Below are 21,079 nucleotides of genomic sequence, written 5' to 3' on the forward strand. Positions count from 1 at the left end.
CTTATTTTGCATGTACTTCATTTGTTTAAGGACGAGATCGTCTTTCTATTTACGTTGGATTATCGCTTTCAGGTTTCAACATGTTTTTTTTAAAAAAAAAAACTTATGTATCGATTTTTTATTGAATTTTAGGTCCAAAAAATTGACTTTTTAATGGTGTCTTGTTGTATAATTTTTATTTCCTTGTATGTGTGAAATTTTTTGGGTTTTTTTTCCTCCTGATGTGTTTTAGTTCTTGATTTGTTTTTTTTCCACAATGAAAGCATATATAGAGTGGAAACCCTCGTACCCCAAAATAAACTTGTAGCCTCTAACCATGATGAAAGGAACTAAAGGGTTTTAAAGGTCAATTTTGACACATATACGAGCATACTTACCTTAAGAATGAATCAGGGTTGGCCTATTAATTTTCAACATGGTCCGATTCAAAAAGATAACATTATACAATTATAAAGTAAGGCGAGGGATGTTCACCAAAAAAAAAAAAAGTAAGGCGAGGGATGCGAATCAAAACTGCCATAACTTTCGAAACTTCAAGCTATTAGAGGAACATGGGTGATCGTCTTTGGACAATGATATAATGATCAACAACGACCCAATGGCCAATGCCCCTAAAAAAGAGTACGTTCATAATCTTATATGTCACTAAGTTGCACGAGAACAATTACGCCACCATTTTCTTTTCATTTGTGTTTAATATAATTCTCGACAAATTTAAAACTATATCTTTTTTCCCATCACCTTGACCGACAAAATCATTTTTCAAGGTGTGTATCATTTGTTTCATGAGCAATGCTATATCTCTAGAAAAATAACATCAAGAATTCTTCAAGAATAAAGAATAGCCAATCACAATACACTATTTGTCACAATTCAAGGAGGTGTGGCTGAAAAATAGGAAGTGGACAAATAAATCATCCAATTAAAATTTGCCAACTATTTCTTGAAAAATTCTTGAAGCTATTTTTCTTGAGAAGTAGCATTTTCCTTGTTTCATTCATCAACAACGAGGTGAATTGTCAAACTTGCTCGATATGGTGTAGAGTCGACACTCACAATAGATTTTTCTTCTGCAACCATGCAACTGCGATGCATGAGTTGAACTTGTACATCTCAAAATATATTAAATAGTTTTTCCGTGTAGGAAAATAGTATGTGTTCATTTGTTCCATTCATCATCAAGAAGGTGTATACCATTTGTTCATTCATTATTATCAACAAGGCGGATTGCCAAACCTCCTTTATGTGGTGTAGAGTTGATGCTCACAATAGATTTTTCTTCTGAGAACATGCAACCACACTGCAGGAGTTAAACTACTACATCATAAAATATATTCAACAATTTTTCCTTATAGAAAAATAATTTGTGACCATTTTTTCCATTCATCATCTACAAGGTGTATACTATTTGTTCAATTCAACATCAGCAAGACGAATCGTCAAACCTACTCGATGCGGTGTAGAGTCGAAACTCACAGCAGATTTTTCTTTCCCATCACCTTGACTGACAAAGTCATTTTTCAAGGTGTATACAATTTGTTCCATTCAGCATCAACAAGGTGAATTGCCATACATGCTTTATGTGGTGCAGAGTTGATAGATTTTTTTTCTTCTGAGAACGTACAACTACGTTGCATGAGTTGAACGTAACATCTCAAAATATATTCAACGTTTTTTCCTTATACGAAAATAGTTAGCAACCATTTGTTCAATTCATCATAAACAAGGAGTATATACCATTTGTTTCATTCATCATTAGCAAAACGAAACGCTAAATCTGCTCGATGCAGTGTAGAGTCGACACTCAATAAATTTTTCTTCTGCGACCATGCAATTACGTTGCATGGGTTGAACCACAACATCTCCAAATACGTTCAACAATTTTTCATTATAGAAAAACCATCTATGACCATTCTCCTTACCTTCATCTTCACGATCTCCTTCCTTTTCATTGCTCCTCCTTCGCCAGTTTCAAAAATATCCTCCAAATACGTTCAGAGAATATCCTCCTCCTGCTCCTCCTTCTTCGTCGAAACACCGTATAGGCTAGATTCCCATTGAAATCCTCATCGAAATAAAAAACACAAGTTAACATTTTTGTTGTTGATTAAATATATTCATCACCAAAAATAATAAATGCACGTGACTGACCTGCATTCATTAAAATAAAAAGATATGTACAACACTTACATGCCAGTCGCTGATTACTTCAAAACCAGCAATACAGTACTATACCTTTTAGAGCAAGGTGAGGTCATTTCCGTAAATAAAATACAAAGAGAAGGGTATGATTGAATCACCAACCTAGAGACCATAACCAAAAAGCAAACCCACCCTTTTCTCTCTCACATCGGTCTCCGCAACTTCACACACACACTCTCTCTCTCTAAAGTTCGAAAGTGACGGCGTCTTACTTCACTCAACGCTAACGCTAACTCGAACACTTAACTCCTTCTTCTTCATTTCTTCCCAAAATCGCTTATTCCATAACTCACTTTCAACTTTCAACCTAAGTCTCCGCATTCATTCAACTCAGTAATTACTTTCTCTATCTCTATCTCTTTTCATAATCGCTTTTCTATCATCATGCTTTTTTCTTTTTTGTTTCTTCAAATTTCTTAATCGATTATTTTGACTTAGCCGTGACTTTGATCATAACCTAGTTTGAATCATTATCGCAATGTACTTCATCTTTTTTTACTTGCATGCTATATCATCGTACTTTTCTTCTCTTCGAGAATCGTTTTCATCGCAATGTGCTTGATCTTTTCACTCTTCGTTTATTATATATTTTTTTACATTATTTTGCTAATTAATCATGTTTAATGATATTTATTAACTAAGATTATGAAAATCAGTACTGTACGATATGATATTTGTATATTTTTTTCTTGCTGAGAACTTTATTATTATGACGATGTTACCCCTGTACGAGATTAGTACTATAATCTATGACCTTATCAGTTATCACATGGTGTTAATTTATATAGTACTTTTTTTTGCAGGTTTAACTGAAATCTTTTGGGCGTGAAATTAGATTTTTCAGGCACAAAGTTTTACGGTTAGGTCATTTGTAGGACGAACCTTGGACGCAGCTTATCACTGCGGCCAAGCTTTCGAAGGTATTATTATGAAACATCGTGAATGGATCCTCTTATGTGTGATTTTCATATGAGAGGTAATGTATAATCTCTCACCATTATAAATGAGAGAGAAACATTTTATAAATTTAAATAATATGTTTGTCTCTCTCATTTTTAATGGTAGGCGATTACTCATTATCGTGTCATGTGAAAATCACATATGAGACATGAGCGGATTCATTCTCGATAGTATCTGTTTCTAGAAGTCTTTTCTATCAATAATTTTGTTCATCTTTGGCATATTATTTTATTTCTTGATTTCTTTTGTTAGTCAACCATTTAAGATGTTTACTGATTTGCTCAGTTTGCTATTAACAAAACAGTTGCTACTTTGTATTTTTGACTTTTGACGTAACTTGCCGAATTTCATTGATGACGTTGAGTTTGAATATTATAAGGAAAATATTTTCCTTTTGTTTTAAATTTATGTTGTTAAATGCGGCTGGAGCAGCCGCAGTAGCTGCGTGGTAAATATTGAAGTCAGCGCAGGAAGTATTGAGGTCAGCGCTCCCAGCCAAATTGGAGTGGCGCAGACGAGTGATGCAGTGGGAGAGGTTAGGATCGTGGGCACCGTTGTCGATTGGATCGGAGTTGACGCGTGTCTAAGCAGTTGGTACAACTATCTACAGCAATTTTCCGACTCACGATTTTCTGCCTCTCCCATCTTGCATATCTGTGTGCAGTCTTCTCTCTCCGAAGAAGGAGAAGAAATGAAAGAAAAACTGTGAAGATTGATTGCATGGTGCTTTTGTCAAAAGTGGCAGCCCCTTATGGGAGAAGAGAAAACTAGGGTTGGGACGTTGATTATTTGCCTCTTTGATAAGCCGCCCGTGTTGCTCCGAATCCCCTTTACCCACCGGACCCTTTTTTTTACTCTGTCGGAAGATAAGTTCCGACAAGCTTATTTTCAGTTTTGAGCAACATGGGAGGGGGAGACAGATTGTCCCCTTTCGACCTAACCTAACAGGATCAGTTAATATTCCGTCTTTTCTGTTTCCACTTTATTTTTTAAGTTTTTTACTGTTTTAAAATCAATTAATTTAAATAAGCAAGGAATATATATATATATATATATATATATATATATATATATATATATATATATATATATATTGAATGGAGACTTGTGAGCCTATACTATACATATTAAATGTATTACTGTCTGGGCGCCAAATAGTGTCTGCTCCAACTTTTTAGGGTTCGCCGCGCCGCGCAATCAGAGATTGATAACAGTTTTAAATATTTGATTTGACTGTTCATTTATTTTTAACGAGTATATATAATATGTCCTGCATCCAGTCATTAGTTTTTAGAAAATCTGTCATACTCGCATATGTTTCATATCCGTATCCATGCAACCTAGATTTAGCTAGCAAACACACATGTTCAGCTTTGGGCGCATAGTTTTACTCACTTGTTCTTTGAGATCATTTTGTCAACACTTGTATTAATATTTTGAAAATGAATAGGCTGCTTTCAGTTTCCTGCGAAGTGCAAGTTTACCGAATTCCATGGATGATGAAGACCTGGCTACAGTGCACAAAGTGCCATCTGCTCTCATAAAAGCGATAAAGTTTGAGGTTTTAACTGGAGAAGATATAGTTAAGTGTATTCTTGTTTATATATATATATATATATATATATATATATATATATATATATGGGTTATGATAGAAGTATATCAACTCTGCAGTTATTGTGTGTATCAGATTACTGTTAGTTTAGCAGTGGAATTAGTTCAATTGCATGTACTTGCATGTAAGATGGAAACACAGTGGAGGGTGGGTTGAAAATACATTCTTGTTTGGGTGGATTGGTTACCTTTAACCTATAAAGGGAGACAAGCCTATTTTGTGGAATGGATTATCGATCATAAATCATTTTGATTGACATGTAACTTATTAATCTCATATTTATGTTATTTAGTTTTACGCCTGCAGGAGAAGATCTCAGCCTTGGAGATAAATGCACCTGGACAAGTCACTTGTTCTGATCTGGGACTTCCAAATTCTTCTTATGGGTGCACAACATGTGGTTCAAAAGATAGAAAGTCCTGTGAAGGTGTGGATGAACATATTATATGGAAAATTGGTTTAGAGATTCGTGGTATGATTTTTGAAATCTACTAGATGTTGATCAATTAGTCGATTATTTCAGGTCATTTTGGAGCTATCAAATTTCCTTTTACCATTTTACATCCATACTTCATGGCAGAGATTGCAGAAATCTTGCAAAAGATTTGCCCTGCATGTAAATCTATTCGACAAGAATTACGTGTTAAGGTCTGGTATCTTTTACTTCTACAACATTCAAACAGTTTATCTGGTTTTGTTATAACACAGACCTGGTTTTAGACCATGTCATTTTGCATAGAATTTCATATAATCAATTTTCCATTCTATCTTGAGATGCTTAAATTATATGGCGACTTATCAGGGTTTTATTTATCTTTCCAAAATATTTCCCAAGTTTTAAGTTATATGAGATTCTCAAGTACAATAAGACATCCACTGAAGAAGTATGCATGCTTAAGTACAATGGTACCTGTAGTCTTTGCTCCCAACTGTCCAAAAAAATAAGCCTATAATTTTGAATTTTCTACGGATGTTTGTTTGCATGTTACTTTTATGTAGGTTGTCCGTTTGGATTTGCAATTTTTCTAGTTATCTGCTTCCTATTGTTAAGGTTCTATTTCATGCTTACAGCGTGCTAAATCACTCCTTGGATACAATAATCAGCCCAAAGGTTGCAAATATTGCTGTGTAAGTTTATTTTACGATCTTCCTTGATTCACTCTGAAATAAATTTATTTACTTCCCCTCTTTTTTTTTTTTTTATATTATTTTCTGCCCCTCTAAGACAGCTTATGCATCAAAATAGGGAAATGGTATGGGTCGTTATCCTGCCATGAAATTCAGAGTTTCATCCAATGATTTCTTCAGGAGAACTGCAATCATTGTTGAAGTAAATGATATATCTTTAAATAAGAAAAGAAATTTGGGGCGAGGATTACCTGCCGATTATTGGGACTTTATCCTTGGAGATGTTCAACAAGAAGAAAATCATGTAAATAGAAAGGTTTTATCACCCGTTCAGGTAATACTTTTACATTCATGTTGTACTTTTGTATCATTATCCTTTGGTACTATGAATTTGCACTATATTAAAATTCATTCTTTGCTAGAAGGGTACTGGTATGTATGCTCCTTGATAATATAATTGATAACGAATGGAGTTATGTGCTGTGTTCAGCTCAACTGCTTGTTAGCACCTCTAATGAAGACGTTGCTTCAAAAGCCTAAATTAGCGTACATTTAATGTATACAAATTGTTTATCATATGCAAATTTGAGAAGTCCAAAAACATTCATGTGATGATTTTTACGCCTGCTACAAATGAGACAGGGATGGTACTATTATTTATCTAATCTTAAAATGGTCCGAAACAAATTTATTCATTACTGATTGAAAAAGTAGGATTCCAACTTGTTAGTTAGACTTTAGTTACTTGGTCTGTATTTATTACTTTATTGATGATTTTTACGCCTGCTACAAATGAGACAGGGATGGTACTATTATATATCTAATCTTGAAATGGTCCGAAACAAATTTATTCATTACTGATTGAAAAAGTAGGATTCCAACTTGTTAGTTAGACTTTAGTTACTTGGTCTGTATTTATTACTTTATTGTGATCCACCATACCTTGGAGAGTACCTATTGATGTTTTATGGATTGACTGGGAATGACTTGCTGAAATAAACAGTCCATTTCTTTCAATAGAAGAAAATTCCCCTTTTCAAGGTCCTGAATCTTATGATATTCTAATTTGTCGACTCATTTTACTTCTGTGGTCATTCTTTTTTTCTGGTGCTTGACTAATGTAAATTTTATATTTCCTTTTTGATATTCAGGTTGAGAATTTATTGAGTGGTGTTGATCCGAACTTCATTGAAAAGTTTATTCCAAGCATGGATTTGGTTGGTCTCAGTTGCTTCTTGGTGGCGCCGAATTGTCATCGTGTGACAGAAGTCCCTCATCGACTTTCAGGGGGATATCCATTGAGTTTCGTAAGTGTATTCTTCCTCTTTCTAGTAGTCCTTAATATTTATAAGCCGTCACTCGAGTTCCAATTTTTAATATGGTATTCTGTCCGGTTAAATACTTATAGGATAATAGGACCAGGGCTTGCAAGAAATTGGTTGATTTCAGGGGTACAGCAAATGAGTTAAGTTCTCGTGTTTTGGATTGCCTGAGATTTTCCAAGGCAAGTTTCTCTGTTGCTTCATCCTTTGTTTTTCCCACTTAGTCAAAATTACACTTTTTGCTTATGGTTTTACCTTTAAAATGCAGATAAATCCTGACAGAACGCCAGTTAATATTTTTACTGAGTTGCAACAAAGAAAAGTTGGAGAAAATGCTTGCAATTCGTCTGGTTTAAGATGGATGAAAGATGTCGTTCTTGGAAAACGCAACGACAGTACGTTCCGTACTGTGGTTGTTGGTGATCCAGACCTTGAGCTTAGTGAAATTGGTATACCCTGTCAAATTGCAGAAGCTTTGCAGGTTTCTGAGTATGTCAATCGGCAGAATAGGCAAAATTTGCTTTATTGTTGTGAGCTGCGTTTGTTAGAGAAGGGGCAGATAAATGTTCGCAGAAATGGTAATCCAGTAGTTTTGTATAAAAAACAAGATTTGCAGATAGGAGACATATTTTATCGGCCTCTTGTTGATGGGGACAAAGTGTTGATAAATAGGCCTCCTTCCATACACCAACACTCGATGATTGCTCTCACAGTTAGGGTTCTTCCAATATCTTCTGTAGTATCTATTAACCCAATCTGCTGTTCACCTCTGCGTGGGGATTTTGATGGTGACTGCCTTCACGGGTATATTCCACAATCTGTTGGTGCAAGAGTGGAGCTTAATGAGCTGGTTGCTTTGGACAGGCAACTGATTAATGGGCAAAGTGGTGGAAATTTGCTTTCACTTTCCCAGGATAGTTTAACTGCTGCACATTTGCTGTTGGAAGATGGTGTAGGTTTTAATATTTACCAAGTGCAGCAGCTTGAAATGCTCTGTGATAAAGAATTAACATCTCCTGCAATTTTTAAAGCTCCTTCAAGTAATACCCCGTTTTGGAGTGGCAAACAATTGTTCAGCATGCTTTTGCCTTCTAAATTTGACTATGCCTTTCCTTCAAATGATGTTTTTGTTAAAGACGGGGAGCTGATATCTTGTTCCGAGGCTTCTGGGTGGTTACGTGATTCAGAGAACAATGTTTTCCAAAGTCTTGTGGAACATTTTCAAGGGAAGACTTTGGACGTATTGCATGGTGCACAGAAAGCTCTTTGTGAGTGGTTGTCTATGACAGGGTTTAGTGTTTCCCTCTCAGATCTGTACCTTTCTTCTGATTCCTATGCGCGGAAAAACATGATGGAGGAAATCTCCTATGGCTTACGAGTAGCAGAACAGGCTTGTGATTTCAACCAGTTATTGGTAGATCATTACTCTGATTTTCTTTCAGCAAGTCCAGAAGAGAATGAAAATTTTGTGACTGTTGATGTGGATCGTCTGAATCATGAAAGGCAAATATCTGCTGCTCTAAGTCAAGCGTCGGTCGATGCTTTTAGACATGTTTTTCGCAATATTCAGAGTTTAGCTGATAAGCATGCGTGCAAGGACAATTCTTTCCTTGCTATGTTTAAGGCTGGAAGCAAGGGTAATTTACTGAAATTAGTGCAACATTCCATGTGCCTTGGACTGCAACATTCTCTGGTTCGCTTGTCATACAGAATTCCCCGTGAACTTTCATGTGCTGGTTGGAACAGTCAAAAGGGGCTTCATTCAGTGGAGATGTCTTCAGATACTCTTGAACCAAACCAGTCTTACATTGCTCATGCTGTGGTTGAGAGCTCTTTTCTTACTGGGTTGAATCCACTTGAATGTTTTGTTCATTCAGTGACAAACCGTGATAGCTCTTTCAGTGACAACGCAGACCTTCCTGGGACATTGACCCGTAGACTTATGTTCTTCATGCGTGATATGTATGATGCATATGATGGAACAGTGAGAAACTTATATGGCAATCAACTTATACAGTTTTCTTATGATGCCGAAGAGGATTCATCTTGTGATAGCTATTTTCGAGAGGATATTATAGGTGGCGAGCCAGTCGGAGCGCTTTCTGCCTGTGCGGTTTCTGAGGCTGCATACAGTGCTTTGAGTCAACCTATTAGTCTACTTGAAGCATCACCTTTGCTGAACTTAAAAAATGTTCTAGAGTGTGGTTCAAGGAAAAAAGGTGGTGATCAGACCGTGTCTTTATTTTTGTCTGAGAAAATTGGTAAACAAAGAAATGGGTTTGAGTATGCAGCACTAGAAGTTAAGAATTATTTGGAAAGATATATGTTCTCAAACATTGTTTCTACTGTCATGATAATATTCACCCCACAGCATTGCAGTCAAGTCAAATACAGTCCTTGGGTTTGCCATTTTCATTTAGACAAGGAAAATGTAACAAGAAGAAAATTAGAAGTGCATTCTATCATTGACTCTCTTTACCAGCAATATGACTCCTTCAGAAGAGAGTCAAAAGTCATTCTTCCCAGTTTGAAAATATCAAGCAAGTAAGTTTCTTCCATTCTGGTACTTCAAGCGTTGTCTTTTGTCACTGATTGAGATATTCACTGTTCATAATGACTTTAAAAACATTGTTGCTTTATAAATTTCTGATTCTTCCCACTGTCTCTTATCCCAGAGTTCTATATTTGCTTTGCTTTGTATTCTCAGCATTGAATGTTATTTAGATTACATCTAGGCATATTCTTCCTCTGTTTTCCTTACATTATATCATGATTCAGTAACTTGTCTTCCTTTCTACATTTCATGAAAACTTTGGGACTTTTAATTATTTTGGTACCGCCCTCCCTTAAGTAAAACTGAAGTCCTCTTGCTTTGGTAAAATTTGATACAGAACTAAAAGAACCTTCTCAAATAATAGAATGGAAGAGAAAGGTTGAAAATCAGAAATTAGGGTAGACAAGTACTGGATAATCTAAAACTATGATTTAGTTTAATGCAATTACGCACTCAAAATTTCAATTACAACAAGGCCACTACAGAGGAATTTGGATATTTTAGTCTAATAATTTTCAATATCAATTGCGGGTTAACTTTTTACATTCAGTATTGTTTTATAGACCAGATACATGTTGTATGGAATAAATCTTTTATAAGAGTGTGTTTGGCCCTATTTTTTTGAGGTTTTAAAGTTACTTTTAGGATAAAGTTAAAAATTAGAACTTAGAAGTTAAAAGTTGTTTGCTATTTGTCGTTTTTTTTCAACTTTATTAGTATTTTTAGGTTAAATATTAGTATTTTTAGGTTAAAATCTGTTTGGTAATTAATTCTTAAAGAGCTTTGAGATTTTATTATAAATTATCATAAATCAAATAAAAGCCATTTTTTTTTATAAAAAAACTAAATTCTGAACAGACCTGATTTTTGTCGGGGACGGCCCTGTCAATATTGTTTGATCTCTACATCTTTATTATAAAAAATGTACTGTCAAACACTGATATTATTGTCTAAATCCAAACCCAAATTTACATACAAAATAAAATAGTATAAATATGTAAGCGCCAATTTTTTTTTTTTTTATAAATACATAGAATTAGGGTATGGCAGGTTTGGTGGGAACTCCTATAAAATAAATAAAAGGTTTAGTGGGAATTGTGTAATGAGATACACAATAAAGTAGAATAAAAGAAAAAATGTCCCCTGAGGAAATCGAATGGTGAAGCATTCTGCAAAGTGCCATGTAAGTTGGTTTGAAGTTGATTTCAACATCTTATTTTGAAAGTCACTTCTATTTGGTTTTCTTCATTACAAATGAGATACTTTTTATTTTTTTATTTTTTATAAAGAGCTGTATTAAAATTGTGTTTGGCCCTACTTCTCTGTAGAAGTGGAAGAGAAGTAGAAAATAAGGAGGGCCAAACATGCTCTAAGTGTCAAGGTAGTTTTGAGTTTCAATTTTGATCAAGAATAGAGGACATGGGTGATTGACTAAACTATAATTTTGTGACTCTTCATGAAAAATGATTTTTTGCCGATATTCAATGAATTTTGTGAACTTTATGAAGTTATAATTCTATATGGTCATAGAAGAACATAGAAGAATAACCAAAGCTATTATTCTTATTGTAGTTGATTCTGAAGGAATCTTTGTTTATCTTTTAGCATTGAAGTTACTATTGCCACAATTGCTGAAATTGGGACCGGTCACTTCTCAACAAGAGGAATACTGTGTTCTTGCTGTATATAACAAATAAAGAATCATATATTCAGTAGTTACGCGTGCACACACATCCATGACCCAGTACCTACTGAAATGTAAATCATGCCATATGAAAGCGATGATAGGGAGTGTAATCCCTTGCTGATATGTTGAGGGATTGGATTGGATAACTTTTGTTTCATTGATATTTTTCAAATTTGTTGTTGTTTATGTTTCTTTATGTTTTATTTTCAAGTTAAGAAGGGAGCCCTTTTCCTTCTAACCACGTTTAATTTATATTCTCTTTGTCTTAATGAGTTTCTTCTTTTATCAAAATGATTATGATTTTAACAGTTTCTATTATCTAAGTTTTTCTGCTTAAATTCTCATTCCTGCTTGGAGCTTTTACCATGGCTACTAACCAAGTCAATGAAATAGCAGGAAATGGTGTGTAGATTACAAGGCTAATGAAGGTGGAGAAACCTCTGTTTGTAATGAAAAAGATGGTGAAGATTGCATCACTGTTGCCGTTGTCGAAGACTCTAAGAATTCTGTACAACTGGACTCTGTTCGCAAGAGTCTGATACCTTTCCTTCTGCAAACAGCTATAAAAGGTCTGTAGTAATATAATCAGAATATCACCTGGAGGTTAAAATGATTAAATGAGCCTTTTAGAGAATCTATTTCCAGGACATTTCTTTAACTGTTGTTCTAGTTCAAATTTTGTTTACGCTACATAATGACGGTTGAGCTTTTCTGTATCATCATATCTATTTGATGTTTCCAACTTCAATTCAATAAACTCTTGCTTAATTGGCTATTTTGAAATCTTGGTGGAGCTAAAAATGTGTTTTTTTCCTCTTTTCTTTTTGGGTCATGGAGTTGAAGCGTAGTTGTATAAATAAGCCAGGTTCGTCCTGGTCATGGGACTAGGTCACTAAATGATCAGATTATAATATTCAGTTTTTATCACAACTCCACTACATCTGGTTTGATATATACATGAATCTGGTTTGATACATACATGAATACTTATCGCTTGTTATTTATAGTGAAGTAAAAAATGCTAATACTTAGTACTATCATGAATTTCCTAAATTTCCTTTAGGATTTTTGGAGATCAAGAAGGTTGACATTCTCTGGAAGGATCTGCCAAAAGTAACGAAATCTTATAATGGTTCTTCTGGTGAACTATACCTGAGGGTTACTATGTCCAGCGGCAATGACAATGGTACATTCTGGGGTAGGCTGATAAATCACTGTCACAGAATAATGCCGTTGATTGACTGGACACGAAGTCATCCTGATAATATTCACCATTTCTGCTCAGCCTTTGGAATCGATGCAGGGTGGCAGCATTATTTCCATGTATGATTAAATAAATTTCCCTCCTTTGTATTATGTTCCGATCTGAACGTTATGGAGATGTGTATTTAATTTGCTAGAATATGATTTTTACATGTAGAATTTGTCATCTGCAACTTCTGATACTGGCAAGTCAATTCTTCCTAAGCATCTGCGTCTTGTTGCCAACAGTCTTTCAGCTAGTGGAGAGTTTGTGGGATTAAATGCTAAAGGAATGGCGCGGCAAAGAAAACATGCATCCGTTTCATCACCCTTCGTGCAAGCATGCTTTTCTGTCAGTTTTTGCATTTATATTCCAAACAAATGCTTCATATTTTTTTTTTTTTTTTTATGTAATGGGATTATAATTTATGATAACCTCTAAAATTCATGCTGAAATTGTGGAATCATATCGCAGAATCCTGGTAGTTCCTTTTTAAAAGCTGCGAAGTCTGGAGTTGTGGATAATCTCCAGGGCAATCTAGATGCATTGGCTTGGGGAAACTGTCTGCCCATGGGGACAGGTGGACAGTTTGATATCATATACTCAGAGAAGGTGAAGTTATGAATTTTCTTATCTATTAAAATATTAAACTTTTAGCTTCCAATGACCTTTTGATTGATCATTCATATGTCTTCATTTTCAAAAACCCCTAGAATGTGCTGAGCAGCTGTGCGAAGGTTTTAATGTATAATTAAATTTCATTGTCCCAAAACATTAATTTTTTTCTTATTTTTGAAAAATTTAATTGAAAATTGATTTCAATGACATCAAAGTTATGATGCATAGGTACGGGTACGGCACCCGGTACATAATACGGCAAATTTTAAAAAATGACGGTACGGGTACGTTGATATAAAACATCAAAAAAGAAAAAATTTCAAGTACCATTTTTGTTGTAAAGACATGCTTAGAAAAAAATCAATTATAATAAAAAATAGTAGTGTTATTCGTATTTTGATCATGTGTTTAACACACTTCTATCATCATGTTGCTAAAGAGTTTTACTTTTTTTGTGCACCCCCTCTACCATTTTCATCAAAAGCAAGAGAGAGAATTGAAATACAATAAAAAAGCAAAATAATTTTGGTTATTTTTCCACCGCCCGTACGTTTTTGCCGCACCAACTACGGCGAAACAACTAAGTAAAAATGGTATGGTTCAGTACGTAAGTTACAAGTACCGTACGCGTACCTGCTATGGGTGCATACCCGGTACCAGTACTTCTCCATGTTTGGAGTACCCATGCTTTAGAGCATACAAGTCATGGCAATTTTCTGTTGTAAATTTTTGTCAACTGTTCTAAATGAAAAGCAGCATCCTGGCACTTACCGCAGGCTTTCTTATTGTTCATTTCCCTTTCCAAATATAGCCATATATAATGAATAATATGAACTTCCAGTTAAACTTCTTATTGTACCACTTCCTTCTCCAATTTTAATTATCAATTAATTAATTTAAATTCTACCATGGTTGTTTTTAACAGGTAGAGGAGATTGATAAGTCTGTAGATGTGTATGGCCTGCTAGAAACCAGTTTTAACCAGATGGACCAAGAGATTAATACCCTTCAATCTCGCAAATATTCATCTGGAAAATGCAGTTCAGATTTTAGGTCTAAAAATGGGGGTTACACCCCAAAAGAGCCTAAGCAGTGGAAAAGTGTTTTAAGAAATTTCATGACTGCAAATGATATTCAGAGGCTTACTTTTGATGCAAGGGTCATACTGAACAAGTAAGATAACATATATCTTTTCTATGGGTTGATAAGGCTGTCTGTGCATTTGATGGCATGTAGCATTGTATCTATTTATTGATATTGACATTACAATATATAGGATGCATTTATATTATATACTGCATTTATGTAGTGATTTGTCCTATTATTTCAAATATATAAATAACCCCCTGTAGTTTGAAAGCTTCGTAGCGGGGTTTCCTTGGTTTTTAATAGCTGCTTGTTTTCTGTTTATTGCTACTAAATTTGAGGTATATATATTTTTTTGGACATGGTTTTATTTGGTTGTCTAGGTTGGTTCCCTTAGCTTAATCTGTGATCTCTGCTTTACAGAATAATTTTCAACTTTGGATGTTGTCTTTGTAGGTATCAGATTGATCAGACACTAAGTGAGACGGACAAGTTAACAATAATGAAGGTTTTGCATTTTCATCCTCGTAGAGATGAGAAGTTTGGCTCTGGACCACAAGACATAAAGGTATGTGTGCTTGCATGAAAGTGGTTTATACATGTGCTCAATTATTATTTTTGTTTCATTTCTTCATGCTAGCGTGTTTAAGTATTGGCAATGAGTAGTAAATTGTAACGCCTGACATCAAAATTGGGAAATTTTTCTATATTTTCACTGAAGAAAATTATTATCTCTGCTTAAAGAAAATTTCCTTGGAATACATTATTCTTCCTTTCCTCTTGTGTGGCAATTAGATTTGGTGCCATTATAAGATAAACTACACTGGTACATGGGCTGATGATAGCATTTTATGCATCGAGGAATTTTTCAAGTTTTTTGTTAACATCTTAGTACATTATCATCGGATAATCTTGTTTAAAAGATTATCAAATGTTTATGCTTATTTGTTCTTCATTCCAAAACTCGTATTTGTTTAACTTCAAAACTAGGTTAAAGCTGCCAAATATTATAATGAAAGCAAAATGAACATTACGCAGCCATTTTATGTGAAAATAAGAATGAAGAGAAATATTCAAGTGTTGGTGACCTTAAATTGATGGGTCAGAAATTTTTCCCACACTTGTATAAAATCTGTAAACTGAAAAACTGTAGATGGCTATTAACTTTCCTACAAGGAAAACTTGCATTCCATAGAATCATTTGTGGTATAAACCGTTTCAATGATATGGAAGCTATAGTAAAGAATATTTTTAACTTTCAAATGCAACTGGCCTCTGTATTAGGATTATGGCCCAATTGGGATTAGCTTCTAGTTTATTGGAGCTTCTAAGTTAAAATGGGTATTAGTGTATGTTTCCTATGAAAAAAATCCTTATAAACATAACGATATTTATGGAAAAGTTAAATGGGAACTTCTGAAGAAATTGAGACGCAGTTCAAAATTATTTAAAAAACTCTGGCAGTGGAAGGGAAGAACAGGCTTGTGGTCTTCTGAAAACCCCGGTAATATGCCCCTCCCCCATCCCCCCACCCAAATTGGGGGTTTATCCTTCCCAAACAAGGTGATGGATCATCCTCCCTTCCTCTTCTCACTCAAACATAGGATTAGTATATTTTGCAAGTACTTTTTTAGCAGTCTTGTTTTTCAGTTTATCCAAATAGCTCTAGGAAAGAGGTGCTTGTTTGCATTTTGGTTGTTTTCCACCAATGTCTTTACCAGTTAAATGCTCCGTGTTATAAAGTTCCCTTCATGCTTGTGGTTGCCCATGCATTTTTTCATGTTTACCCACAGGTTGGATGGCATCCTGAGTTTACAGACAGCCGTTGCTTTTTTATAATACGAAAGGACGGGTCTGTTGAAGATTTTTCATACCGCAAATGCATTCTTGGTGCTCTTGATATTATTGATCCGAAAAAGTCAAAGATCCAAAGGAATAGATGGTCGGGAAATGGTGATATGGAAGCTAAAAAATGGTCGGGAAGTTATGACAAGGAAGCTAAAAAATGGTCGCAAAGTTATGACAAGGAAGCTAAGAAATGGTCAGGAAATGATGACATGGAAGCTAAAAATTGGCCGGGAAATAATGATGTGGAAGTGACTAGCATCTGATACGATGAAGTCACAAACTATTATGAGGTCATCTTTTCTCGGAATAAATCATTGTAACATACAGGTGGAAGGGTAATTGATTAGTAGTGCCACAGCTCTAGAGTTACAAAAAACGACGTTGTTTTTCTACCTTTGATTTTTAAAGGTTGTCCCAAATCAACGGTAGAGAGACACTGTTGTCATTTGTGTGTTTGGAGTTTGTAATTGGCATTACTCCTGCTTGGAGGTGCATAACCTGGACCCTTATTCTGTTGTGTATTATCTAGTTAGAATTAGTAGTAGCCAACTGAAATGTAGCTAGATGAATTTAGCTCCTCTGATAGTGCCAGTGCAGCGAATCAAGATGAAAATTGTGCAGCAGTACCTTTTGAAACAAAGGATGTGAGGCATTGGAGGGAGTATACAAGTTGAAGGAAATGACTGTACTTTTTTTTTGTTTTGTTGTAACAATTAACTTTCCTTTTTTATCATAAAGATGGAATGGGTGCTAAATCTTAAGAGCTTCTTTTTGCTACTTTCACTAATATTTTTTTGCCTCTGATTATGTGAGGCAAAGAAAGAACTAGTGGAAGTAGCAACGGGAAGCTTGCAAACTGCAAAGATTTACCCCCCAGACCAAATGTATTTATGAATATATCGTAGTTAAACTTAAATGTAATAATCGTGTATCCTACCCAGTTTTAGCAACCTATTTTGGTTACATTTATTTGAAACTATGTGTTGGTTATTCTTAAACCCTGCTGAAGTTTTTGACACCAAAGTTGTCCAATGAGTTTTTAAAATTTTTTTATTTGATTGAAATTTGGTAGCATATAAATCATATTTTTGTAGTTTCACATTAATCAAAGGTTATTTTATATTTTAATGAAATTTGTTGAATGCTTTTAGCAGTACTTTTTGAATAACTAATACTCTCCCTCCTTCTCACAATTCTTGTCTCTTTAGCATTTTTTCTTTTTTTTCAAAATAATTGTCACTTTACAACAATACCCTTATTTATTGAATTTCATCCAACTTAACTATTTCACTAACTACAATTAATGAGGATATTTTAGTAAATGCTACTAATTTTAACATTGAAATCAACACAATTAATCATTTTCTTAATATTCGTGTATAAATTTTAAACGACTAATATTGTGAGACGGAGGGAGTAAATGCATCAAAAGTCTTTTTCACCGGAAAAAAGTTAACAAATGATATTCTTACAGTGCACACATTTAGTCAGTCAACTATCAACTATCTAATACTCTCAATTTGCTAAAAGTAAATGGATAGTGCCATTTGGTGAGATATAGATACAAAAAAAGTATGTAGTGTGGAGAGGATCTTAACATGTGTGTCCTACCACTAAGTGAGTCCCATCACTATTAACTATAGAGACACTAATAGAGACACTAATAAATGGAGAGGATTTTGACTCTTAATTTGTAGTGTGCCATATTGCCACTGGTTTACCTCTCACTTTTTTGTATGTTTATGAGTGTCTGTTTGCTTTTACTATTTTATCAATTTTGACACATATTATGATTAACTATTTGTAAAATAATCCTTTAAAGAAACTATTTGTAAAGTAATATTTAAAATAAACTCTTTTAAGAGTGTCTAATATTGTTTCTATTTTAATGAGATTTGATTTTTCTAATTAATAATTTAATTATATTATTAAAAGGATACATCCTCTATATACATGCATGAGTTGAGGTTTGAACTTTGAACTCTAAACACCTATTTATTCACTTTAAAAATAAATTTTTAACCACAAACTACTTGGAGAAAAAAATAAATAACAAGGAGTTGCACACTACCTTATGTATCAAATGACTTGCACAATATTTGCTTTGCTGGGCTGAATTGAGCGTTAGTGCCTTACAAGTAACCGCCTCCATCTCTCCACAACAATGTTAATTAGAGGTCGAGATAGCATGCAGATGCAGGCTACATCAACTATAGACCACAATAATTAGTATTAATTATTAATTAGAGATCGAGATAGTACAAATGAAAATAATACAACATAATACGATTGTATGCTTATTGGTGTATGATATTGAACATTGGGTAATACTTCCTCCGTCTTAAATTATAAGTCGTTTCAAAATTTTTTTTGGGACATATAAATCTAGGTGAGAATGTTCCTATGAATGAGTGACTGCATAAGAAAAAAAAAATCTAGGCAGCCAAATATGATACTCACTCCGTCTCAAAATAATCGTCTCTTTAACATTTTTTCTCTATCTCAAAATAATTGTCACTTTATAATATCAATGCAACATTTATTATTATTTTCTATTATTATACCCCTATTTATTGAATTTCATTCAACTTTAACAACTCCACTAACATAATTGATAAGAGTATTTTAGTAAATGATACTCCCTCCGGTCACATTTATAAGCAAAACTCAACTTTTTAGGTTCATTGAATTACTAATGTATCTGGTCACATTTATAGCTAGATACATTAATTATCCAATGTACCTAAATAGTTAATTTTTGCTTATAAATGTGACCGGAGGGAGTATTAATTTTATCATTGAAATCATCGCAATTAATCATTTCGTTAAAAATTGTGCACAAACCTTAAATTTTTTTTTTTGACAGAGTGCACAAACCTTAAATGTCTATTATTTTGAGACTGAGAGGGTAGAATTTAATTTATTAAAATACCATTACAAATTATTATAGAAGCACTTTACATCTATATAATTCTTTTTTATTCCCTCAAAAAAAAAATCTATATAATTCTTTTTATGTGATTTTCTTTCCCACCCTCGATGCTTCTCGCGCGCCATCCACATTTTCCATTTTATCCCTTTTCAGATTACATATCCGAAACAAAAAACACCGCACAAATTATATAATCCAAAATATGCTAACATATAAGGTGGCCTTGTCCAACCTTCCAAAATCCAAACTTTGCTACATTGTGCCATCTTTAAAGTCAAGTGCTAGAATCCACCGAGTTTGAAATCTCTCCCACTACTAAACAAAAGGTTACTTCACATTTGCTCAAATATTTGGCGGTTTATTTTTTTTCTTTTCTGGGTGGGTGAGTAAGGCCAGACGTGACAAATCTGTACCGTCTCAAATGTCAAAGCTTGACCATGTCCCTGAGCCTGAGCTAGCAGAGCTAGTGTATGAGCCCCGAAAAGAGGATGCATGAGGTGCAAGAGGAGGATGGGATGGACGAGGCACTGGAATACATGAGGTGGGTCGTTCTACTCAACATGATATATCATTTCGTATGTTTTGGATATTCGGTCATGCATTTCTTTTTGATATTTCATTTTCGATTTTGCTATGATTTGGATATTTGATTAGTTTGGAAGGTATAATATTATGATGTGTTGTATTAGTTATGTGTGTTGGTAATGTATATTTTGAAGTGTGTTGTTAATAGATATGTGGCAAATAGGCAAAATGTAAAGTATATGTGTTACCTTTGTGCTGATGCATTTTAGATTTTGTATGCCGAAACCATAATATACCAATTCAATTTTGTTAATCCGAAATATATCAACATTATTAGGAATACCATTGTGTTAAATATTGGTCTAAAGGGAGTTTGGATTCAACTTCCATTTGTCGAACTGTCATGACACTTGCTTATAGACATATTTAGTGACAAAATAGAAGTTCTTTTGTATTTTTGAATTATATAATCCAAATATCATTACAATACTTCAAAATATAGAAGTTGAAAAGGAGTAAAAAGACATTAACGTAGGGCGCGTGAGAAGTAAGTTGATTGAAATAAAAAATTTTCTTTTTTCATCTGTAGTTGATGGTACTCAACTTTTAGGATGGATGAATGTGTGATTGGACCGAAAAATTTTACGAACAATTTTTCATTACAATTTTATTAATAAAAGTAAGACAGTTTCTCAATCCGCACCACTTAAAGCTTAAATATATCAAAATTCACTACAAAGATATATTTCTTGCAGTGTATTTTCAGACGAAATACACTATTGAAAATGTGCTTCCAATAAACTCTCCCGCATTTTTTTTGAAAGAAACTCTCCAGCATTTTAGAGGTGCAAATTGAGAAATTGTCTAATAATTATCCATAAATTTTCATCCCCATTTTAATCCTGCCCTTGATTATAATGATGTCCCACAATAATTGGCATGGTGCAGATAAAAATGAACAAAAATAATGGCTATAGATTATGATCTTGCAATCCCAAAATACAAACTTCCTAACGAAGAAAAAGCTAACAAGATGTGCTTGTTCTAGCTGTATAGAATATGGTATTGCTTGTTATAGGAGTACATCTTTACTTGGACATGGATAGAAGTGTATACATATACTACTATTAGAGCTGTAATAAGAATTCTGCTCTTTACCCAAATCTTTTCGCTCATTCCCAAAATAAAATACCAAACTGCCTCTACGCAACTTAACTTGCGTAGTGTGAGTTAACTCACACTAAGTACTATGTTTCGTTCAAAACTCAGCAGGCAAGCACAAAACACCATTTTTTCTTTCCCTCCACCTCCAAAAACCCAAAAAGTGTGAATTTTTGGGTCATAATCTTTACTCCAAAT

At 34.1% G+C, this 21,079-nt stretch overlaps 1 protein-coding gene across 2 annotated transcripts; it reads left to right on the forward strand.

Moving 5' to 3' along the window:
* The first annotated feature begins 2,347 nt into the window (after positions 1-2,347).
* NRPD1A (nuclear RNA polymerase D1A) lies at positions 2,348-17,261 on the forward strand. 2 transcript variants are annotated; one of them, XM_085712663.1, is made up of 17 exons: positions 2,348-2,535; positions 3,006-3,122; positions 4,613-4,744; positions 5,084-5,204; positions 5,301-5,425; positions 5,849-5,905; positions 6,024-6,239; positions 7,057-7,212; positions 7,314-7,409; positions 7,496-9,771; positions 11,865-12,037; positions 12,532-12,791; positions 12,889-13,062; positions 13,186-13,323; positions 14,255-14,502; positions 14,872-14,983; positions 16,209-17,261. In XM_085712663.1, the coding sequence occupies exons 3-17, from the start codon at positions 4,655-4,657 to the stop codon at positions 16,524-16,526; spliced, it is 4,560 nt and encodes a 1,519-aa protein (XP_085568789.1). In that variant the 5' UTR covers positions 2,348-2,535; positions 3,006-3,122; positions 4,613-4,654; the 3' UTR covers positions 16,527-17,261. The 2 variants fall into 2 exon arrangements, with proteins under 2 accessions (XP_085568789.1, XP_085568790.1); XM_085712664.1 differs by having other exon boundaries at positions 4,624-4,744.
* The last annotated feature ends 3,818 nt before the right edge of the window (positions 17,262-21,079 follow it).

The sequence above is a fragment of the Medicago sativa genome, chromosome 5, assembly GCF_051527215.1.
Source record: "Medicago sativa cultivar Bolivia chromosome 5, Bolivia_mono, whole genome shotgun sequence".
In the NCBI taxonomy this organism is placed as follows: Eukaryota; Viridiplantae; Streptophyta; class Magnoliopsida; order Fabales; family Fabaceae; genus Medicago; species Medicago sativa.